Source organism: Protomyctophum parallelum (genome assembly GCF_964188405.1).
Source record: "Protomyctophum parallelum genome assembly, chromosome: 16".
In the NCBI taxonomy this organism is placed as follows: domain Eukaryota; kingdom Metazoa; phylum Chordata; class Actinopteri; order Myctophiformes; family Myctophidae; genus Protomyctophum; species Protomyctophum parallelum.
Window position 1 is genome coordinate 27,045,583 of NC_139711.1, and position 23,992 is coordinate 27,069,574.

At 43.9% G+C, this 23,992-nt stretch overlaps 2 protein-coding genes across 2 annotated transcripts in view; one reads left to right on the forward strand and one right to left on the reverse strand.

Moving 5' to 3' along the window:
* Positions 1-947: 947 nt before the first annotated feature.
* LOC310873238 (endoplasmic reticulum chaperone BiP-like) lies at positions 948-2,933 on the reverse strand (the record flags this gene model as incomplete). Its single annotated transcript, XM_083785573.1, has 1 exon — positions 948-2,933. The coding sequence occupies one exon, from the start codon at positions 2,931-2,933 to the stop codon at positions 948-950; it is 1,986 nt and encodes a 661-aa protein (XP_083641699.1).
* Positions 2,934-18,492: 15,559 nt separating this feature from the next.
* The window catches only part of ppargc1b (peroxisome proliferator-activated receptor gamma, coactivator 1 beta), a 116,065-nt gene continuing 110,565 nt past the window's right edge, over positions 18,493-23,992 (forward strand). Inside the window, exon 1 of the mRNA XM_083786121.1 lies at positions 18,493-18,593. Coding sequence (XP_083642247.1) covers positions 18,513-18,593 — 81 coding nt within the window. The 5' untranslated portion in view covers positions 18,493-18,512. The remainder of the gene's footprint in view (positions 18,594-23,992) is intronic.

Genomic DNA, 23,992 nt, shown 5'->3' on the forward strand with positions numbered 1-23,992 from the left:
CAGCGTTCTGCCGTCACCCAGGCGAATGCTGCACTCACCCAGCAGTCTGCCGTCACCCAGGCGAATGCTGCACTCGCCCAGCAGTCTGCCGTCACCCAGGCGAATGCTGCACTCGCCCAGCAGTCTGCCGTCACCCAGGCGATGCTGCACTCGCCCAGCAGTCTGTCTTCACCCAGGCGGATGCTGTACTCGCCCAGCAGTCTGCCGTCACCCAGGCGGATGCGTGCACGCGGCAATCTGCCCCAGCAGCACGACGTCATCAGGGATCTCCATATATGGGCATATATTTGGTTGCGACGTAGACAACATCGCCAGGGACCTTCCTCCATATATGGTCATACCTCACACATATGATGTGAATTCTCCATTCATTGTCAATGGGAATTGAATCTTTGTGTAGGACAAAAATAGCCAATTTGTTTTTTTATATTTTGGGGGACTTTTTCTTCCTTTATTGATAAAATAGATTAACAGTAAGTAGATTGACAGGTCATGTCAAGTCAAGTACATTTTATTTATAGAGCACATTTAAAAAGAGCCAAGGCTGACCAAAGTGCTGTACACCAAGAGAAAAAACAAGTAACTATACACATTGCACAATATAAAAACTCAGTTTGCAAAAATATCACATATTGTAAAAAAAAAAGTGTCCAACCAATTTCCAAATAAGGATTAAAAGGCCATGAGGATAGGGGATCAAACCCCAACACTCTGTCAGGCTGGATTAACAGCCTGGCCCTAGGTGCTCAGCCAGCCGCCCGGGACCCCAGATTGCTATACTTTTTTTTTGCTTTTGGCTTTTTCTGCCTTTATTGATGGGTTGAAAGTAGATTGACAAAGGCTGTCGGGATCGGGAGTCGAACCTGCAACACGCCGTCAGGCTGGCTCAGCAGCCTAGGTGCCCAGACGGTTGAGCTAACCGTCCGGGCACAGATTGCTATACTTGCCTAAAACTCATCCTTTTCATGATTATAGTGACTATTATTCTCCTGCTCGCCCTCTTCGCTGTCGGGTTGGCTGCCAGCCGCTCCGTCGTAAAGCTTTCTGACGATGGGCTGCACCACGTCTTCCAGCTCCTTCCTCTGGGCCCGGAAGTCGTCCAGATCAGCATTCTGGTGAGACTCCATCCACTTGATCGTGTCCGCCACGGCCTTCTCCACGGCGTCCTTGTCCTGGTCGGACAGTTTTCCGCCGAGCTTGTCCTTGTCGGTGACCTGGGTGCTCAGGGTGTAGGTGTAGCTCTCCAGGTCGTTGCGGGCGTCGATGCGCTCCCTCAGCTTGGCATCCTCATCGGCGAAGTGCTCGGCCTCGTCCACCATGCGCCTGATGTCCTCGGGCGTCAGGCGGTTCTGCTCGTTGGTGATGGTGATCCTGTTCTTGTTGCCCGTGCCCTTGTCCTCGGCCGAGACACGCAGGATGCCGTTTACGTCAATCTCGAAGGTGACCTCGATCTGGGGCACGCCGCGAGGCGCTGGCGGGATGTCGCTCAGGCTGAAGCTGCCCAGCAGGTGGTTGTCCTTGGTCAGGGAACGTTCACCCTCATAGACGTTGATAGTGACCACGGCCTGGTTGTGGGCGGCGGTGGAGAAGGTCTGCGACTTCTTGGTGGGCACCACGGTGTTCCTGGAGATCAGCTTGGTCATCACACCTCCGACGGTCTCGATGCCCATCGTCAGCGGGCAGACGTCGAGGAGGACCACATCGCCCGTGTTCTCCTCTCCGGACAGCATGCCGGCCTGCACGGCGGCTCCGTATGCCACCGCCTCGTCGGGGTTGATGCCTCTGGAAGGCTCCTTGCCGTTGAAGAACTCCTTCACCAGCTGTTGGATCTTAGGGATCCGTGTGGAGCCTCCGACCAGGACGATCTCGTCGATGTCCGACTTTTCCATATTGGCGTCTTTCAAGACCTTTTGCACAGGCTTCATTGTGGAACGGAACATGGCCATGTTGAGCTCCTCGAACTTGGCCCGGGTCAGGGTCTCTGAGAAGTCCTCACCCTCGTAGAAGGACTCGATCTCCACGCGAGCCTGGTGCTGGGAGGACAGGGTCCTCTTGGCCTTCTCAACCTCCCGTCGAAGCTTCTGCACAGCACGGTTGTCCGCGCGCACGTCCTTGCCTGTCTTCTTCTGGTAGAGCTTGAGGAAGTGCTCCATGACGGCCTGGTCAAAGTCCTCGCCTCCCAGGTGAGTGTCGCCGCTGGTGGCGACCACTTCGAACACGCCATTGTCGATAGTGAGCAGGGACACGTCAAAGGTTCCTCCGCCGAGGTCGAACACCATGATGTTCTTCTCGCCGTCCTTCTTGTCGAGTCCGTAGGCGATGGCGGCGGCCGTCGGCTCGTTGATGATCCTCATGACGTTCAGTCCGGCGATGACGCCAGCGTCCTTGGTGGCCTGGCGCTGTGCGTCATTGAAGTAGGCGGGCACAGTGACGACAGCGTGGGTCACCTTCTTCCCGAGGTAGGCCTCGGCGGTCTCCTTCATCTTGGCCAGCACCATGGCAGAGATTTCCTCGGGGGTGAAGATCTTCGTCCGGCCTTTGCTGGTTTCCACCTGGAAATGGGGCTTGGTCTTCTTCTCGAGAACCTTGAAGGGCAGGTACTTGACGTCCTTCTGCACGGAGGGATCGCCCCAGACTTGGCCGATGAACCGCTTTGCGTCGAAGATCGTGTTCTCTGGGTTGGAGGTCAGCTGGTTCTTGGCCGCGTCGCCGATCAGGCGTTCGCCCTCGGGCGTGAAGGCCACGTACGACGGTGTGTTGCGATTTCCCTGGTCGTTGGCGATAATCTCGACGCGGCCGTTTTTGAACACTCCGACACATGAGTAGGTGGTCCCCAGGTCAATGCCGATCACCGTACCAAAATTCTCCTTGTCACTGCTGGTAGCAAACACAGTGCTGGCCACCAGCAGAAGCAGCAAGTACAATAGCCTCATGCTTCTCTTGTCTGCTCGCTCTTTTAAGATTTGCCTAAAAGAGTATAGAGTAAAGAGTATGCTCTTCTTCTGCCTTGCTTCTGGACACTTTGGAAAAACTCTCCCGGGACACGATGATCACTAAACGTCCACACACTCCGTTGAGACAGCTGCTATCTCTGCCTTTATACACCATTGCTATGACGTGGTATCATGATGTAATGATGTCACACGTCCATATTTGGAAAGAGCATAGATGGCATGGGGCCAGTGGTGGGAAGAATTACCCACATTAACTATTTTTCCGTGTATATATATACGGACCCCAACGTATACTTTGTGTATATAATGGTTGAGCCCCACGGCAACTTTTAACATTGATCCGGTTGCTATGGCAATGCTCCGTCACCACAAGCTATGGGACGTTAAATCTGAAATCTTTACCTCGGTTACAAGCAGGATTTTCAGACTTCCTTAGGTCAGAATTTTGGAGAGTTGTCCTTAATTGGTGGATCCTCTGCCATCCAAAGTTCGGATGTCATTTGTGACTTTGTACCGTATCGCTCCCGACATGTACACGATGGTGGCATAGCTTCATTCATGCTAATTGCTAGCAGCAGAGAAATAATTAAGTAAAAGTATCAATATTGCAAGTAAAAGTCCAGAGTTCAAAATGTACTTGAGTAAAAGTACAATAGTACTGATATAAAAATGTACTTAAAAAAATCACACCCATGTGAAGTGAGGGGCGCTCTTATGGTGCTCCATTCATTCTCAATGGCATTTAATATTTGTGTTAGAACAAAATAGCCGATTTGCTTGCCCACATATGATGTAAATTATCCATTCATTGTCAATGGGAATTTAATGTTGTAATGTAATATGTGATTTTAGATATCTTAGATTTGAGCAGTGAGCCCAGTGTCTCTGATGTCATGGACACTGGGCTCACTTCCTTCCTGGACTACAATTTCCATAATGCTTTGGTGCACTGCTCCTCCTTGTGGATAGGGAGAGGGCTGTTTTACTGGGACATGTAGTCCATGAAGTAAGTGAGGCCAGTATCTATGACATCAGAGACACTGGGCTCACTGCTTTTTTTTAAATTATATTTTTTGTCCCACGATTTTGTAACCCATTTTTCACCCCTGTGTCAATCATCCTGTGATGTGATCCTGGGCTCTACACACCCTCCGCCAACTATAGACCGATTCCGTACCGGTTTCATGGTCGCAGCCTACGTATTTCCTGTAGGCGGACTCGACGTAGCTGCGGGGGTAAAACCCTCACCAGACGCACATCTTCCACTACAGTGAACGGCAGAGTGACTGATGTTAGCTTGCCTCAAACTTTACTCCTTTACCTGCTTTTTTACTAACACTAACATTACAAAGATGCCCAGAACATCGAGATGAACCTGTGTAGTTTATGGCTGCTCCAACAGTAGTGGCAACATAACAAATAAAATAAAACGTTATGTCTATATCCACCGCGATGGCTGAGACCAGAGCCATTGAGCAATGGTTGAGACAAAGCAGTGAAAGATACATAACGCCAGTCTTACCCAATACCAAATATTTCTGTTTTATTAACACAAGGCTGCTGTACTTTATACCTCATACTTTAAATGCTTAGTATGAGGTATAAAATACAGCAGCCTTGTGTTCATAAAACAGAAAGATTGGGTATTGGGTAAGACTGAAATTATGTATCTTGCAGGATTCTTCACTGCTTTGTCTCAACCATTACTCAATGGCTCTGGTCTCAGCCATCGCGGTGGATATTAGACATTCCGTTTTTATTTTATTTTTATGTTGCCACTACTGTTGGAGCAGCCATAAACTACACAGGTTCATCTCGATGTTCTGGGCATCTTTGTAATGTTAGTGTTAGTAAAAAAGCAGGTAAAGGAGTAAAGTTTGAGGCAAACTAACATCAGTCACTCTGCCGTTCACTGTAGTGGAAGATGTGCGCCTGGTGAGGGTTTTACCCCCGCAGCTACGTCGAGTCCGCCTACAGGAAATACGTAGGCTGCGACCATGAAACCGGTACGGAATCGGTCTATAGGGAGAGCAACGGACTTAACTCATGCTTCCTTCATGCTTGAGTGTCCAAGTTGCTCCTTTACACCTGACAGGGGGGAGTTTCCCTGGTTGGACGTAGCGCGTGGAAGGAGCACGTTATTCCAACCAGTTCCTTTCCCCTCCATCAGGCGTCCCGGCTGGCCAGGGGGAGGCAGTTTAGAGACCAGGATTACTGCATGTTTTTGTGAGGGTACCTATACCCTAGGGGACACGGGGAGAACATGCAAACTCCACACAGAAAGGCCCTTTCGCCAACCCCACCTTCGGGTATGGGCACTGATGGAGGAGGAAACACGCCGGCAGCACCCACAGCGCCCCGAGCGGGAATCGAACCCAGGACCTTCTAGCTGTGAGGCGACAGCACTACCGACTGTGCCACCGTGCCCACTGGGCTCACTGCTAACATCTAAAATATCTAAAACCACATATTACACACATAAAGACCCCCAGGAAAGTGTTCTAAATCTTCTAAACGTCATTAACATATATATATTTTAGCGTGAAGTGTCCCTTTAAGCAGACTGCACCGCTCAGTTTACACATTTGTATTGCTTGGCCACGTCTTATCGCTGCTTGCAGCTATATATATATATTTTTTTTTTTTAAACAATGTATTTATTTTCCTTTTTTACACACACAACTGACAATACAAACATACAAAAAACAACAATGAACATTACAAGACAATTACTGGTATAAAGAAAGCAAAACAACAATAACCACAAAAAAAACAAAACAACAACAGCACTACTCCTCTTCAGCTCCATCCATTAAATGTGACAAATGTTTGTTCTTTATATAACTTATAAAACGTCCCCACACCTCCTGAAACTTTTCTTGTTTGTCCTTAAGAATGTATGCAATCTTTTCCAAAGGTAAACATAAACATAATTCCTTGAACCACTGTGTAATACTTGGTTTGTCTGGCCTCTTCCAGGTCAATGCTATCATTCTCTTAGCTTGTAAAAGACATATATCGATACCCTCTGGGTATAGACCGAGCAGGAAGAACTTTGGTTCTGGTACAATATTTATTGACAAAGCTATATTTGTTTTGATATTATATTGTTGAGACCACTGGTTTTCAACCAGCGGACCAGGGACCACCAGTGGTCCTTGGGGGTTCCAGGTGGTCCCCAGCTAAATTCATTCATTAAAGTTTTGTTTATTCTCGAAATTACATCTCATTTTCAGTGTCGTTGAGTAATACAATATCATATAGAAAAAAAACATCACAATACATCAGATCAGAAGATCAGGAAAAGATAAACAAAAGATATACAATTACATAGGTTTACAAATAAAAAGCTAAGACAAATTTCAAAACGATCTAAAAACAGTTACACATTGTGGGAATGCTCACCAAGGTTTTTTAAACGACTCAAGGGTACCAATGTGGTCAGTTTCAATGTTGTTTGCAGGTCATTCCATGTATTGAATTTGGGGAAACCACTTGACCGGGTGTGGTAGGTAGGGTTCAGAGTCCCACTTCAGAAAAGATGAGATGTATTTAGGACAATCTCCAAGCATGGCTTTATACAAGAACAGGTGCCAATGCAGTTCTCGTCTCTCTGTCAGGGAGGACCATCCAACCTTGTTATATAAGATACAGTGGTGAGTACCATAGCTATCACCCGTAATAAATCGAATCGATGAGGGATAAACAGAGTCTAGGGATTACCCATTTTGACCTGAGATCAGATTCTAAAAATGTCTTCTACATCCTGACAGTTTTCTGAAAAAGCTATGTTTCTATGTCAGTCGTTCTTCGACTTTAAAAAAATAGCAGACCTACAAGCTCGTAGCACGCCACTCAGTGGCACGCTATGAGCTTGTAGATCTGCTATTTTTCAATAGCTAAAGCATAACATAATGCTAACACCAAAAGGGGTTCCCGCCCAAAATGGGTTAAGAGTGGATGCTGCTGCATGTCTATAGATTATGGGCTCCATTTTTGTCACCGCTAAACCCCTTATCCCTAAACTTCTTTGCCTTTTTTTTACTATTTTGAAAAATATTTTTGAATTGTTCAACTAGCCAATCTACATTGACACGTTGTGAGCTTGTAGACTGGCCATTTTAACTATTCAAAAATGTTTTGCACAATAGTAAAAAAAAAAGGCAAAGAAGTTTAGGGATAAGGGGTTTAGCGGTGACGAAAATGGAGCCCTAAGTCTCCATAATCCAAGAAAGACAGGAACACTGCCTCAACTAGGCCCTCTTTCTGCTAATGACAGGAAAGCTAGTCTTATTTCTATACAAAAAGCCAATTTTCTGTCACAATTTACGAGCAAGGACCTCTACATAGTGTTTAATAAATAATGGTCCTTGATGAAAAAAGGGTTGAAAACCACTGGTTTAGACTAATTAGGTTCTAGTTTTTCCTATATATGATCCTAGTCTGCTAAATGCCAAAATTGTAAATAGTAATTGTAAAGTGAGTGAGTGAGGTGAGGAAACGAGTGCGTGAACAAGTGACTGAGTGAGGGGAGTGAATGTGTGTAAGACATGACAGAGGGAATGAATGAATTACAATATACTATTAATCACTCCACATGATGTGTTTTCTGCAGACATTCACACTATTGGCCAAGCAAGTAATGTGATTCCTCTGCTATATTTCAACAAGCCTTGTTGCCTTGAATTAAGCACATCCATATATCACAGCATTGGTAATGTGTTGTCCAAGGACCCTAAGGGTGAAGAATGAAAACGCTTTCATATGGAGGACCCACAGTAAATATCACGATGAAATATAGAGGTTTTTGACCCGGTCATTGTTTTAACAATGTTTAAATTGTATTGCTTTCATTTTATGTTTCTTTTTTCAGGGCTGCTGTGGCTGTAAATCAGTTCCCGTGATACCGTATGTAATGTATACTGTTGAAGGGCCTTTATGTGAAAATAAAGGGGTTCCACACCTCTGAATTCTATAGACCCACCTAGAAGTGAATCCTACCACTGTGTGATTCCGAATAAAAGGTCCCTCTTTTTTGTCTCATATTCAGGGGGGTAACTCCATGCTCTGGGTATCTCCAGAGGGGGTTTTGATGATAAACAGTCAGCAAGCAAGTCATGTAATAATGCCATTTGACCTCCAACTAATTGCAAAAACAGTTGCCTGGAATTGTCTGAGGGGTAGGTTTTGAAAAAGGCATGTAAACTAAAGTATTACATGCCATTGACAACATAGACAGTGGGATTTGTGATAAATGTGATTGTTAGAGGCATTTGGGGGTAAAAGTGGGGAACCAGGCCATTTTACCTAATTTAAGGGTGCTGAATCCCAGGCATGGTTCCCAGGCAAAATAAATGTTTTTAAACTTCTAATTTGCATAACAAAATGGCTGGCGATTTTGAACTATTTCTTAAAGGGATTGTGACATTAAAAAAAAGGTTTTGGAATTGTTCTTATTTTTTTTAGGTTTTCTAATCTCAATTGCACCCAAAAAACATGAACTTTTAACATTCAGTAGATTTTCTGTGATCTGGGGTTTTCTGGCTCAAACAGGTGCTCTGATTTGCCGGCAGTTTGTGATGTAAGATCCTGCAAATCCCATATATGTCAATGGGATTTGCCAGCAGATGTCAATGTTTTCACTGTGTTGCCTGTTTTCATTGTAGCTCAAAAGGCTTCCAAACCCCAAAGAAAACTTCAGACCACAGAAAATCCACTGAATGTTCAAAGTTCAGGTTTTTTGGGTGTAATTGAGGTCATAAAACCAAAAAGAAAAATAAATTAAAATGAATGTCATTATACCTTTAAACAACCCTACCACAAAGCAAGCGAAATGGGCGAATAGTGTCCATATCTATATATGTTCTGAGGGTCAGACAATGTGTGTAGGTTATTACTTGCGCAAGCAGAGCGCGCAAGTATTGTGGTCGGCTGGACGTATGTACAGTACGAATGGTATGTAGGTATATATAGGGGAGAGCCGCCAAGGATGTAACACTTTGCACGTTTCATTTTTTTACTCAGATATACGTTTATCTACACATGTAATATTTTCAGGCAACGGACCTACACATGTCTGCTACCATAAACCACTTCAATTTTTTAGGAGGAGGAGTTATTAAACCGAACGTGGACGCTGTTCCAGTGTTACATTTGCTGTGCATATCGGATTAATTGTAACGGCCTGTGTGATAAATGTAACAACGCTAAAAAACACCATTAAACATATCGTTTTCAGCTTAAAGCAATTATATTTCATTGAAGCAACTCCTTAGCATTGTTTTCATACCATGGATGTGATAAGAAAATTTATCAAACATAAGGGAAATATTAAATAGTATCGGGTGTACCAGTTTGGGCATTTGAGTCAGTTCAATGGGAAAATACATTGATTAAACAAACGTTTGATTGATTGAGTTGTACAATGTTATACAACCCTAAACTAATGTTTGAATACACTCTGTAATGAAGACAGCTGACTGAACCTATAATATTGGCCAATATGTCAAATATGTAAATATGACATATAATGGTATTGAATGGAGCCGGCGTGTGTTACAATTGATCCACTTTTACAAGTTGTTGTTTGGCGTTGCTTACAGACCAGAATGAACGTGCATTCCGCCTAAACACGATGCAAACTAATGAAGAACATAAGCAGGAAGACATCCATGTGGATTTTTATTCACCAACATCAAAGAAAACAAATTGTAGCACACATATACTCCAGGTGTAAAATGTTACGCTTTTTGAGAAAAGTCAGTTTTTCGCCAATAACTCCCCGTAGGATGAAGGTAAACACTTCAAACTTCCTGGGCACGTAGAGTACGTTGCTGTACACATACTGACGCGATGGCGTCATGATGGCGTTGACCAATCAAGAGATAACATTCATGTTACAACCATGACGCGTTACAATCGTAGCGGCTCTCCCCTACTGGATGTTGATGGTGACGTACCGGTAATTAAGATATGTTTCAATGTCGGGTTATAACTGGCTGTTGATGGTGATGTAATTAAGATAGGTTTCAGATTAAATACATGTATACATACAGATATTACCTTTTATTCACCCGACATTGAAACAAATCTTAATTACGTCACCATCGACAGCCAGTTATAACCCGACATTGAAACATATCTTAACTAGAACTGCACTCTGTCGAGTGCCTATACTTGTGTGTTGCACACAAGTAGGCCGCGCAATATTGTATTGTTGTCATTTAATGATAATCACCTATTTAAGGGGGCACGGTGGCACAGTTGGTAGTGCTGTCGCCTCACAGCTAGAAGGTCCTGGGTTCGATTTCCGCTGGGGACGCTGTGGGCACTGGCGGCGTGTTCCCTCCTCCACGTCATCAGTGCCCATACCATGGCACCCTGGAGGAGGAAACCAGATGAACTTGAATGAATTTCCGCGAAGGCACTAAAAGATACATGATCGCTAGACAATATACACCTGAGGCTCTCAGCTAGCATTGGCACTGTAGCTAACCAAGCCTTGGGTGGGTGCAAATTGTTTTTGGCTGCATCATAGCACATTTAACAAATGGATATGATTGGAGTGTCACCTTCTAAGCCTTGCACTTCATCAACGCCACTGCAAGCAGCCACATGCAGCAACTTGACCTGCCAGTTTAGCAGCGGAGTTTGTTTTCTGGTTTGGTTGCAGGTAGTGTATAGCGCTGGCTGCTGAAGCAATGCCACGGATGTGTCTTCTTATTCTTAACCACTTAAACCCTATATATTTTGTCCCCCAATGGTTTATCCTAGGCCACCCTCCTTTTTCCTTCTACACCAAATGTTCACCACCAGAATATGGCATGGTTAAAAAGTGATATGACAAGATTTAGTGATGATTGATATATGTATGAATCAATCAGGGAGAAGTGATGAAAAACAGAATAACAGACGGGGATAGTGGCATATCTTAATTGATTGATTTATGTGTGAAAGAACAAGCACCATCAAACACTGATACCTTTACTGTTTGTCTGCATGTCTGTCTGTCTGGCTGTAGGCCAGTCAATCTAAGCTAAAAAGGAACATACTGTTTTTTCCAGGTCAAAAGTTGGGGTACCATGCATTAACAACCTATATGGCAAAAGTTTCTAAATGTCATTATGCTTTAAGTAGCATGTGACGTGTCAAATTAAACTAGGGGGTTTTCGCACGCAAAACACTCCTTGGGCTAAATTCATGTGATGACGGCTATGGCTGTTTTTAGCCCAAGGAGTGCAAAACTAATGCTTGGAATGGATTCAGAATCATGAAACCCCCCTAGTTTGACACATTACATGCTACATAAAGCATAATGACATTTTTAAAATGTTGCCTTATATGTTAGGTTAATTGTTAACTTTCAACCCATGAATTTACCATGATCCACTAAGTATTTCATTCACAATTTTTAATAATTATGTTATTTGGATGACCATAAAAAATCTTGAACATTTACTATTGCAATTTCCTTTGGGTCAAACCTTAGATTGACTGGCCTATACTGTGGCCACTTATCTAATTCCCATCAGCAGTCTCTTCATGGTGACTGAGTGACAGCAGACATCATAGCACAGGGAGAGAAGAGGAAAGCCAGAAGGTGTGTGGCTGCTCAAGGTTGGCAAAGACAGAGAACTAACATACTCACGCACGCTTTCCCTCAATCCCTTCAATACACACATTTTTTAGCACACACTCACACACACTCGCACTGCTGCAATGCAGTGATGACTGATGATCATGTGTTGCAGCTGACCTGCAGAAGTATTGAGTTTTATAACATTTCTGCAGATATCCGTATAATATTGCAGTTAATAAAATGCTATTTTGTTCGATGGGGGGTGTATACTGTATATAGATAGATAGGCTATACCGATAGACCTATATATATTTTTCTATGGAAGTCACAGTCATTTCCACAGAAGGCTCACCATGGCCTCTTCTCAGCACTCCCACAGTGGAGTCTGTGTGATGCATCTCAATGTTGCGTCAAGCCTGCAAAAAAACACAAAAAACACCACAGCACAGATCTGTTTGTCTTATTTGGGCGGCTGTGGCTCAGGAGGTAGAGCAGGTCGTCCAATGATCCCTGGGTCGGCGGTTCGGATCCCGGCTCCTCCTATCCACATATCGAAGTGTCCTTGGGAAAGACACTGAACCCTGCCCCCTTTCTGAAACCAGCTCCTCGCCACTCGCCCTACACACTTGCCCTCGATATGCGCGTTCACGCGAGGCTGCGCCATATTAAGTGTCGTCCGAAACCAAGCAGCCTTGAGTGGAAGTGGCTTATAAAGCCCTCAAGAGCGAGTCTGTGCCGATCTAGACTCGGTTGCCGTGTGCAGCCCTGCTTTCTGTCCGCATGGAAACCGCGACCTACAAATGGAAGTACCACTACAAATAAATGATAAATAAACTCCTAAACAATCTTCATCTGATGCAGAATAGACAACGCTCCAACTGATGTTCACAAGGGCTCTTTATTTACCCCACCGTGAAAAACTATAAATGAAACCACACAAACAAAACAACTTTTAACACAATGATTTATAAACACCATGGATGTATGTCATTTTTGACAGTCATGCTGTATTTCCTTTTTCCACATTAATGAAATCCACATGTCACACAAACATACACGATGCAATGCAATATAACTGTACAAACAAAATAACAGGTAACACAATTGCATGATGGTAACCATGGCGACGAATGGTGTCTGTTTCCTGTTTCTTCACAAGGAGGGTGAGTGTATCTCCAAACAGTTTTTTATACCCAGCACCCTAATCAAGGGAACTTGATTCAGCTGGAGGGGCACTTTCTGACGAGGGAACCTCCCGAGAGCACTTCAAGTCAAGGGACTGGTTTCAGAAAGGGCCCTACATTGCCTCCAATGAGTTGGTCGGTGTGACCTCGCCACCATTGGTGTGTGAATGTGGGAAGTGAGGACACGGGCGTCGACTGTTCTCCGCTTCACCTCCCAACGTATTAATGAATGAACCATTGTAAAGCACTTTGAGCACTTGGAAAAGCGCTATAAAAATGCAATTCATTATTATTTAACCAATGGTGGAAAAAGGGGTACAGGCTTTAGTTTAGACATACTATTGGTCCGCCTGTCATTAGACCGACAACTTATCAAACCTTAACCTAACCCTATACCGCAAGCACGGGAGCAGCCCATGTTCGACTTCATGTTTTTATTTATTTTTAGTAAAAGTATCAATAATACTGCAATGTAGAACTATACTTCGTTACTGTCACGGGGCAACCCGCGCCCTAGACTGCTCTCTAGACTCTACAACATGAAAGGACTAATGTTTTAAACTGATGTGTTGCTAATGGTCTCTCCTGCACTGCTGGTGGCATTTCCCTTGATTAGGAAGGGGCCAAGTGCTGTGCAGGGGAGGGGTGTTCTTATGCTTTGAGTAATGGTCATTGAGTTTGCAGGCTCATTTATATTTGTTTAACTGTAACAAATCTTTAGTATGTTTAGGTTACTTAACTTACTTTCATACAATTGATTATTTATGGAAGTATTTATACATAGTTATTGAGAAGAAATGTTGCTAATTGTTCTACGTGTCCTGTGGTAGGATCCACTCCTATTTAAGGGAGGCTGCAGGGACGGAGGGGTAGTTGGTTGTGGGCTTTAACACGGGTAACAGTCCTGAGGGAGAGCTACAGGGCCTTGTGTGACCAAGGTTTAACCTGAAGAGATTTATCATCCTATTTGGTCTTGTTCAGTTGTGTATGCCTAAGTATTTATTTCATTGGTCTATTTCTGGCCAGTGTGTCATGTTGAACTTTTGATATGTGAATTTAAATTATTGTCTTTGCACTGAATAAAACTGTCTGGAGGTTGATGGTGGAGTTTGTGGAGAATAAAAACCCCTTAACCTACATTTTCTGAATGTTCTTGGAGCCTTGGCTCAGTTACAAGTAAAAGTCTGAAATTCAAAAAGCAGCCTATACTTGAGTGAAAGTATAAAAGTATTGGCATCAACATGTACTTAAAGTACCAAAAGTATAGGCTACCTGTTGTGCAGACTGCCCCATTTCAAGTTTTCAAATGTAGGACATTTCTTTTGATAATAGCAGATCTACAAGCTCACAATGCATCGCATTGTAGATCTGCTATTTTCAAATGGCCGAAATAAAATGTATACAGGGCTGAAGGTTAATGTATGTTTTGTGTGTTCTTGTACTCAACAATAGGGCTCACCATTTTCAATTCATCAGAACATTTAGAGACGTACAAATATACACTTCTAGATATTCACATATCTAAACTCAGCAACAAAAGTTCGGACACTTCACTTTGGTCCATTATGTCTCCACTCCAATTGGTGTTGTATTTAATATCATTTTAAATGTGGATTAGTCATCTTTACAACAAGGTATAAATTGTAAGGATCAGGCATTTGTGAAATGAGCAACACGGCTAAACGTGTGGGTAGCGCCTCCAAACAATTTACCAAAATGGCAAGTGGTTGGTATTCAACCCTTTGCTATGAGTTGCTTAGTGGATTGGATGATTGCACTCTCCCACAGTAATATGGGAAAAAACACATATTGGCCATTTTTACACTTTAACATTGACTTTACACTCCTTTCCACCCCTTTCCACCAGTTGGTTCCCAATGGGAACCGGTTGAGTTCTTTTTGGTTCTTAGTCCATGAGACAGAGCTCCAAAATTGGTGGGAAAAACTAGACCTATATTAAATTGTTTATAGGATCAATACAAGTAAATTAATACATAACCCTTCCACAGTAGTAGCTTTTTCATATTTTCTATTATTTAGCATTAGCCTATTATTTAGAAGTGAGGGGTGCTAATATATTAAAGTCTAACTCATGTTGATTAGGTGATGTAAAACAAACGGTGCAAACACAAACATTAAACGCCATTAACAATAAAGAGACAATATTGTAATTGCATTGGCGTTTGTTGGTGAAGACCTTATATGCTACCTAACACGAAGAGGATTAAGTAAGTAAGTATTGTAAATGACACATGATGACGTAAATTTTCCCTTCATTGTCAATGCGCTTACAAAACAAACAATGAACTAAAGACAAACATTAAACTGTCAAACAAAAAGTGTCATTGGTTGATTGATTGAAATATTTATTAACAGTTTGCAGTACATTTCAAGCACAACTCAATACAAAGACTATTGACTGTGAGTGGACGACCCAATAAAGCATTACACTTGTTTACAAGAGGGTCCACCTTGTTCAATTCATCAAAACATTTACAGACGTACAAATAGACACTTCTATATAGCTAAAGAACAGAACAGGAATTCATCATAAAGGAGGTAAAAGGTAAAATAAAGATACAGTGTTGGGAAAAGGGGTGGGGGGGGGATTCCGATTTTACAGGGGTCAGTTTCGAATTGCAGCCGTCCGTAGATGCCCTTTGAGAGCGGTTTTGAAGGAGTCAAGGGATTTGCATGTCTTAATGACTGTTGGTAGGGCGTTCCACTTTTTGGTACCATAGGAGCGAAAATAATTTAGTCCCTTGTTTGTGCCGAATCTGGGTTGTACATGGTTTGTTGCACTCCCTCTGGTGTTGTGGGTGTGGACTTTGTTAACATTAAGGAAGTATTTAGACAGGTACATGGGTATCTTGGTGGTGTATCGAATCTTGTGGACCAGACTCATTGCAAGATGCTGTACTCTGTCGTCGACCCTAAGCCATTCCAGCCTGTCAAAGTGGGCAGGGGTGAGGTGGGTTTGGGGGGTGAGGCCATGTAGGAGCCTGACCAGTTTGTTTTGGGAGGTCTGGACTCTGGAGCCTTGTTTTAAGGGCCTTTGAGGTGCTGTGGTACCAAGAGGTGCATGCAAAGTGCACTGTTAACCCATTCTGGGCGGGAACCCCTATTGGTATCTTACCCCCTCAGGCCGGGAACCCATATTTGGGTTCTGTACAGTATGTACAGTATTCAAAAATGTAAAAAATTTGATGCTGCTATATAAATATTTGAAGTTTTTCAGAAACCTTAGGTCAGGATTTAGAGGCGTTTTTAGAATCGGCCTTAGGCCTAAATGTCTTCAAGGTGTTTTTGTTGACCAGTGAGGAGATCCTGTAAACTAAGGAATCTTGTTCTTTGATTGACTTTTTTGATTACGTTCTTGGCCATTTTATCACCGGAAAGATTAGCCTCCAGGATGGAACCTAGGTATAGGTAATTTCATCTTTTTGTGTGATAATATTCTCACCCACTCTAACCAAGAAGCCATCTGCCTTGCTGAGATTACTGTTTGATCCGAAGAGAATGGATTCAGTTTTTCCCAGGTGTAAGGATAGTTTGTTATCAGCGAGCCAGGTGCAGATTCTACCGAGTTCAGAGCTGAGGGCCTTTTCAACCTGCAGTTTGTTCCTGTCCGAGACCAGCAGTGCTGAGTCATCTGCGAACAGGAACAAGTTGCAGTCACAAGCTGATGTCATGTCATTTACATATAATAGGAACAGTAAAGGCCCTAGTATGCATCCTTGTGGAACGCCACAGTTCACTGGGAGGGGGGGGAGGGGGGGCAGTGTTCCGTTCACCTCCACCATCTATTCTCTCCCCCATATAGGATTGCATCCAGCTCACTGATGTGCTATCAAAACCAATTGCTTTTAGCTTGTTAACCAGTATGGAGTGGTTCACGGTGTCAAAAGCCTTTTGGAGGATGACCATGCCGCAGTATTTGCCAGCATCCACCTCGTGTTTGATGTGGTCGCTCAAATAGAGGAGGCATGTGTCAGTGGAGTGGGATGTTCTGAAACCAGATTGGAACTCGTACATTAATTTATTAGTGGCAAGATACTTTTCAACCTGTTCATAAGACTATTTTTGGTGATAACAATCTAATATAGGTATGGTTTTGCACACTCAATTCATAATTAACGTTCCGATTTTGGAGCTCTGGCTCATGGACTAAGAACCAAAAAGAACTGAACCGGTTCCCATTTGGAACCAACCGGTGGAAAAGGGGCATCAGTGTTAGGGAACCCGTTAGCGGGAGGAAGATCCATACGCAGCTGGCATGGTATGGGGCAGTATCTCTCTCACAGGCAAGACAGAACTTGAAGTTGTCATCATTGAAGGAAATATCAATGCAGTGAGATATCGGGATGAGATTCTGGAGCCAGCGGTGATCCCGTATATCTTTAGATTCTGGGACCTATAACGCCATCCTCCAGGACGACAACACTCTCCCCACAGAGCCAGGATCATCACAACAGAGTAGAATCCATCCTCTCCACCCCAGAATTTTGGAGTGGAGAGGATGGAATGGCCTGCCATGAGTCCAGACCTCAACTCATTTGACAAAACCTGGTTGAGGAATGGGATTCCATCCCACAGCAAAATGTGTCTAGGTTTGTTAACCATGAGGTGCCAAGCTGTTGCAGCTGCTTTTGGATCGTCCAGAGTTCCCCAGAGGCGTATCTACAATAAGGCGAGGGCAGGCGTCCGCCTGTACAAATCAATTTCTGGCCTGGCCAAAATCCATACAATGAGAAAAAATCACACCTGTGTGAACTGAGTTGTGCAACAACCCTCTCCCCCACCCTCCCCTCCCCTCCTCCTCCTCTCTCTCTCTCTCTCTCTATCTCTCTCGAATTAGCAGGCAACAGAGCAGCACTATCTCTCTCTGTTTCTGGCACAGCGCCCCTACTGGTACTAATAGTCATATACTGGTGCTCAGATACACATACGCACGGACATTGCTGGTTGTAGGAGTGATTGCACCACTCAAAAAGCCTGAGAACTATTAACAGCTGATTGGCCGTTGCGCTAGAGCGCAACCCTCAATCACCCATTGGTCAGCCTTTGTATCCTACTCGTCTGGCAGGTATATCTCTTTGAAAACCTTTAGTGCTACGATTGTGCGACAATTAACACATGATCTTGCCTGCCCAAAACATAATTCCTGGCCACTGGAGTTCCCTAACACTGAGTGTAAAATTAATAAAGTATAAAAATGACCAATATGTTGTTATAGCTATAGTCTAGACAGCAGATCTACAAGTTCATATAGCCAGAGGCGTTTCCAGGAATTACATGTTGGGCAGGCAATATGTGTTGTCATCGTCATCAGACTCATCAATATCTTGAAAAAGTGTCGCAAATCTTTGAATATATATTCTTTCACAAACATTTTTAACTCAAATCTTTGCTTCTAGGGGGGGGGGGGGGGGGTCCCTAGAACAATATTATTTTCAGATGGGGGTCGTGGCCAATTACATATAATTTTTGGGGTCCTCGGGATGAATTATTTGAGAACCACTGACATAGAAACATTATGTTTTTCATAAAACTGTTAGAATTTAGAAGACATTTTGTAGAATCCCCCCCCACCCACATGTCTGTTGTGTTTGTTTGCATCATTAGGGGCCATGATGATGACATGTGCATGGGAGCGCCCTCACTAGGCCAGCGGGCGCAGCAACGACGAACGCCGACGCGTGGCTCACGCTACCGTTCCCTCCTCCCTCCCTCCTCCCTCCCTCCCTTCCTATTACTCGGCTCTCTCTGGCTGCTCCGCTCTCATTCACGTAGAAGATGGCGGACTGCGCTTCACTATTAGATGAGGAACTCTCTTCCTTCGTCTTCAATTACCTGACAGAAAACTCCGGCAGCCAGGTAGGGATTTGGTTTATTTGCACCCCGTCGTTCTCGGACAGCTGGTCGGTTCTCCGTGCATGTTACCGTGCGTGCATTAAACGGTAAAATGTTGAGGTGTGTGTGGCTGTCATGCAGCATCTCCAAGGCGAGTCGCTTGAGCCGGCGTTTGCCTGGCTTGTGCGTGCGTGCGTGCGTGCGTGCGTGCGTGTGTGTGTGCTTGGCGCACGCGTGTGTGTGTGTGTGTGTGTGTGTGTGGCTTGCTTGACGTCTGGGTTTCACGTGGACTTTTTTTGGAGGAAATGTCATGAATCCGTATGGTAACGATATGCGCTGCAATAAAACCCACAATTCTAGCACATTCCGTCGGTTTTTTTTAAGGGAACTTGTTTAGTATGCAGAGCAGAGGAGGGTCTTTGGGAAACTTTTGACGCATTCGTGTAACTTAAGTTATTTTGTATCGGGAAATTTCCTTCGATCTTGACACGTGGGACAAGTGGCAAGACAGTGAACATGTGGAATTATTGTGTGAACTTGAAGCCGTCTGGAAGCATTGATCGCTGTTTAGCCTAAGATTTAGACCCGTAGATGATCGTATTTGATCGATTCTGACAACGTCAGATTCTGACATCGTCAGAATCGATCAAATAGGCCTACATCTACGGGTCGGGAGTCTAAATCTTAAGGCTATGATTGCTATATTGTTGTATTCATGTCTGACAGTCTGACACTCACATGGCGTGCGTGTGTGAGTGTGTTCTGACTTGAAATTGCGCAAGTCAGAAGTGCAAGGTTGAGTTGAGATCGATTCATATGCTGCTGTTATTGGTGATAGTGCGTATTTAGGGGGATCTTAACGAACCATTATACAATAGGCCTATTCATATTCATATTCCCCCCCAAAAACTCATGTTGTTTGTAGCAAGCCTAAGCATTTGTAGGCCTACTCCTTCATCTGCCGATATTTTTTTTGACCACTGTAAATAAATAACTAAGTGAAATTGACGGGCGGCTCATCAGAGTCATTATTATGCATACATAATAATAAATGTATGTTTATTACATGATGTTTGCAGTCCGCATGGTGCGTGTCTCTCGATCCCTCTCTCTCTCTACCCCCCCCCCCCCCCCTCTCTCTCTCTCTCTCTCTCTCTCTCTCTCGGTACAAAGTTGAATAACGTGTCCTTGATCAGATATTGGTGAACAGACACACTCAAACTCAGTGTCTCTCTCTCTCTCTCTCTCTCTCTCTCTCTCTCTCTCTCTCTCTGTCTCTGTCTCTGTCTCTGTCTCTGTCTCTGTCTCTGTCTCTGTCTCTGTCTCTGTCTCTGTCTCTGTCTCTGTCTCTCTCTCTGTCTCTGTCTCTGTCTCTGTCTCTGTCTCTGTCTCTGTCTCTCTCTCTCTCTCTCTCTCTCTCTCTCTCTCTCTCTCTCTCTCTCTCTCTCTCTCTCTCATGAAAACGTGTCAATGTTTTGCCCGTTTTTTTTTGCTTCTTCGCACGACCATTTCTGCGCGACTCTGCATATGGTTGGTCGTTACAAATATGCATATTTGCATACAGTAGGCTAGCCATATACATTGTCAGGATGACAGTTGAACTGTAACGTGCTACACACACACAAGCATGCACGAGTGACTGGACTTCTGATTCTCTGATTATTATGCCAGAATGCGCGCGGATTGGCTGTTCGATCATAATCTGATAGATTCATAATAATAATTACACTTAAAAAAAAAATCGAATATTCATTTTATTTGGTAATTTGTGTTTTTCATATCAATGACAGGATTGCGTTTTGTGATTATTGCTCTCCGATAATAATGCTCGATTCTCAAATCTCAGGGACGTCACATCGGAGCTAAGCAGGTTATTTGACGCGTGTGTGTGTGTGTGTGTGTGTGTGTGTACGCGCGCGCGCATGTGTTATCCATCCTGTGGGCTATTAATATTCCCAGCAGTCACGTGCACCACATTCAAAGATAAACTGTCATGTTCAATCATCAACACATATAGACAGTAGGCTATACTATCATTGTGAAATGATGCCTCAACTGCAGTCTGCCACAACACAGTCATGATGCAATTCACACAGTTTCCTTCTGTGCATGCATCATGATGCTGGATTTATTTTTCCCTTTAATAGCAGGTCAATTAAGCGACAATTAATCATGCAAAAGCTGTGAAATGCCACTTCAATTGTGCTTTATGTATTGTTTGGTCCATTGAATTAATACACGCACACAAAACAAACAGAAAGAGAAAAGAAGAAGTTACATTCCTGGCTGTTTCTTTTTATTTGTCCCCCCCCCACACACGTGTTTCCCACTTTCTACATGTAAGGTACAGCACCATCATTTGATTGCATAAAGGTAATCTATTTTACAAACGACACAATACGCTAACATTTACACAAGGGCGATTAGGTTTTGGTCTGTGGTTCTCTCTCTCTCTCTCTCTCTCTCTCTCTCTCTCTCTCTCTCTCTCTCTCTGGTCATTGTAATACTAGTACGCTGTCCTCGTGACTGGGGTTATTGCTGCAGTCATGTGCCTGCTCTGCGTAGTAGTGGGAGGGGAGGGGGCCATGACGTAGGCTAGTGACAGCAGCCCTCCCTTTCTGGGAGGCATCATGTGACTGAGCTGCCTCTCTCTCTCTCAATCCCCTGGTTGCTCTTCAGTGGCGCTGCTGCACTTTGACTGTAAATAGCCTACAGAACCCGCAACTATGTCATTTTCTACATGAATGTGTGGATGGATGCCTGCGTCATCATGTATAACGCTGGGGAGTCGCATATCCCCCAATATTTATCAAACAATACAACTGCATGTATTGTAAACTGCAGTCGGTGCCTTTATTTTAAGAGGTCTCATGTCAGCCCCAGGGGCCTATCTATCCAAACGGACTTTTCCAAACGTTACCACCAGCAGAGATGCGTGTTTGCGGTGTCAATACATCACCTTGTCGTCAAAGCACAGATTTGTGTTGTGTCGTAAACATGACACATGCACACCGTAATATATCACACTAGCATTTACTAGTTATTATTCTAGTTGCTGATCATAATGCTCCTCTTGTGCAAAATAACTGGAGTGCAGCACTCGCAAGCTTCCAAGATCACCAGCACTGTCTGCAACTCATGCAATAGTAAAGAGCAGAGTCACAATTAGTTAACCCACACATAATGTACTAATCCTACGAAAGATCATATTTGAAACGTGCAGTCTATACGATCTTGCATGATTGTAGCAACATATGTTGTACACCACAGTAGTATTTGAGTAAAACACAACCTACATTGGAACCACATACAGTACATAACACCAGGGATTTTGGGTAGGGTAACAACAACACACACACACAACTACCCAAAAACTCATCACTCCAAAATGGACACCATGGTTGGATTTATACTATTTTATAGCCAACAACATGTTCCCAAAACAGAGGTGACGAGTCACAAGTTCAATCTCCAATGTGACTGCACGAGTCTTGACTTCACGAGTCTGTATAAATCCCAATTACACCTGCTTGCTTTTAGTCAAATAATAATATGATGATTTTACTTATTTTTTAAATTTAATTTTGATCACTCGGTTGAGGTCTAGCAAGGCCTGGCCGGTGTTTTGCGCCAGTCAAGAGGATTGGCCTAGCCAGAGAGATCAAGTATGTGACCTTACTTATGCCTAATTTGTACCATGTTGTCCCACCACACCAAAATAGCAGGTGTACAAGGGGCTATTTGCAGCACGGACGACTATCGGACCTTAGCCTTAACCTTAACCAATAATCACCATGGACTTCTATAACGGGACACAAGCCATATCTAGATTCTGTGTTACTGCTGACAGCTCTCTCTCTCTCAGAGAGAGAGAGAGAGACACAGTGCGTGTTCCGATTAAGTCTAATCCAGCAAATGTAGACATTTATCAGCAAGCCCTCAATGCATTAAAGTGTCTGTAACTCTTTTTTTTATAAAAAACAAGCTTGGGCAATATTGATCAGTTAGTGCATTAGTACACATGCTTTGTGTCCTGTTGCCGCAGTGTTTCAGTGATTCTCCGTAAGCGACATTTTCTTTTCGGCTATTTTCTCAGATATGCGTCTTGTTGAAGATGTTTTAGAGCTAAAGAGTGTGTGTGTGTGTGTGTGTGTGTGTGTGTGTGTGTGCGCGTGTGCGTGTGTGAGAGCTGTGTGTGTGTCCGTCCTCTAGCTTAGAGGACACACGCGTTGGTCGTCAGCTCAGCTGTGACATTACCAGCGGAAGTCATGCAGTCTCACTGACTACATTTAGAACACTGTTTCCCAAACACTGGCTCATGACCCATTTGTGGGTCACGGCCAACATTTTTGTGGGTTCTTTTATTTATTCCTTTTTTTAAACAAACAAAAAAAAGTATATTGTTCCAACAGTACTTTCATTTCATGAAGAAATCAAAGAAAAATCTAAGAAATTCCATAGATTAGAAAACAAATGTTTAACCCATTTAGACCTGAGGACGATTCTAAAAATCCTGACAGTTTCCTGTTTCTGTCAGTCGTTCTCAAACATTTTCATATCAAGGACCCCCAAATATATATGAAATTGGCCTCCGACCCCCATCTGAAAATGTGTTGTTCCAGGGGTCCCCCCCCCCCCCCCCCCGTTCGCTCTGAAAGAAAATTTATATTCAAAGATTTGCACGATATTCCCCGGGTTCCCGTCCTGAATGGCATGGGCTAAGAAGTAGTGAGCTTCGTAGATCTGCTCAGTCAGTGCTTCAGTCGTTGGAGAGTTCCGGGCAATCATCATCTAATTTCTCTTTTTGGGTCACAAGCTAAAAAGTTTGGGAGCTACTGATTTAGAGACTGACCTGCCAAATGTGCCAATTATACTACTACGTCTGCAGGCAGGCAGGCAGGCAGACAGACAGACCCACCCACCCCACCAGCCAGGCCTCAGTAAAAGCTGGTGGACTCTGTTGAAATGGAGCAATCTTGTATTGTGTAATAATGCCATTCGTTATGTCCATGCTCGTACATTATGAACCCCTCCTATTTTTCCTTCACTATTTCTCTCGTCCTCATCTCTCTCTCTCTCTCTCTCTCTCAACATTTTCTTCCACTCCTTTTTTGTCCATATGACTCCCTGTCCTCCTCTCTCACTTCTTCTCTCTCCTCTTTCTCCACCCTCTCTCTGTTTCTGCCCCCCCCCCTCTCTCGCTCTCACCCGTGGCCACGCACACACACACGCACGCACACACACACACACACACACACACACACACACACACACACACACACACACACACACACACACACACACACACACACACACACGACTCAGTCTGTGTCGTGATGTAGAGTGCTGCAGTGCTATGTGTTCCGTTTCTCTGATACCGAATGACTCACCTGTCCCTCCGACTGGCTACCCAGGGCACGCAC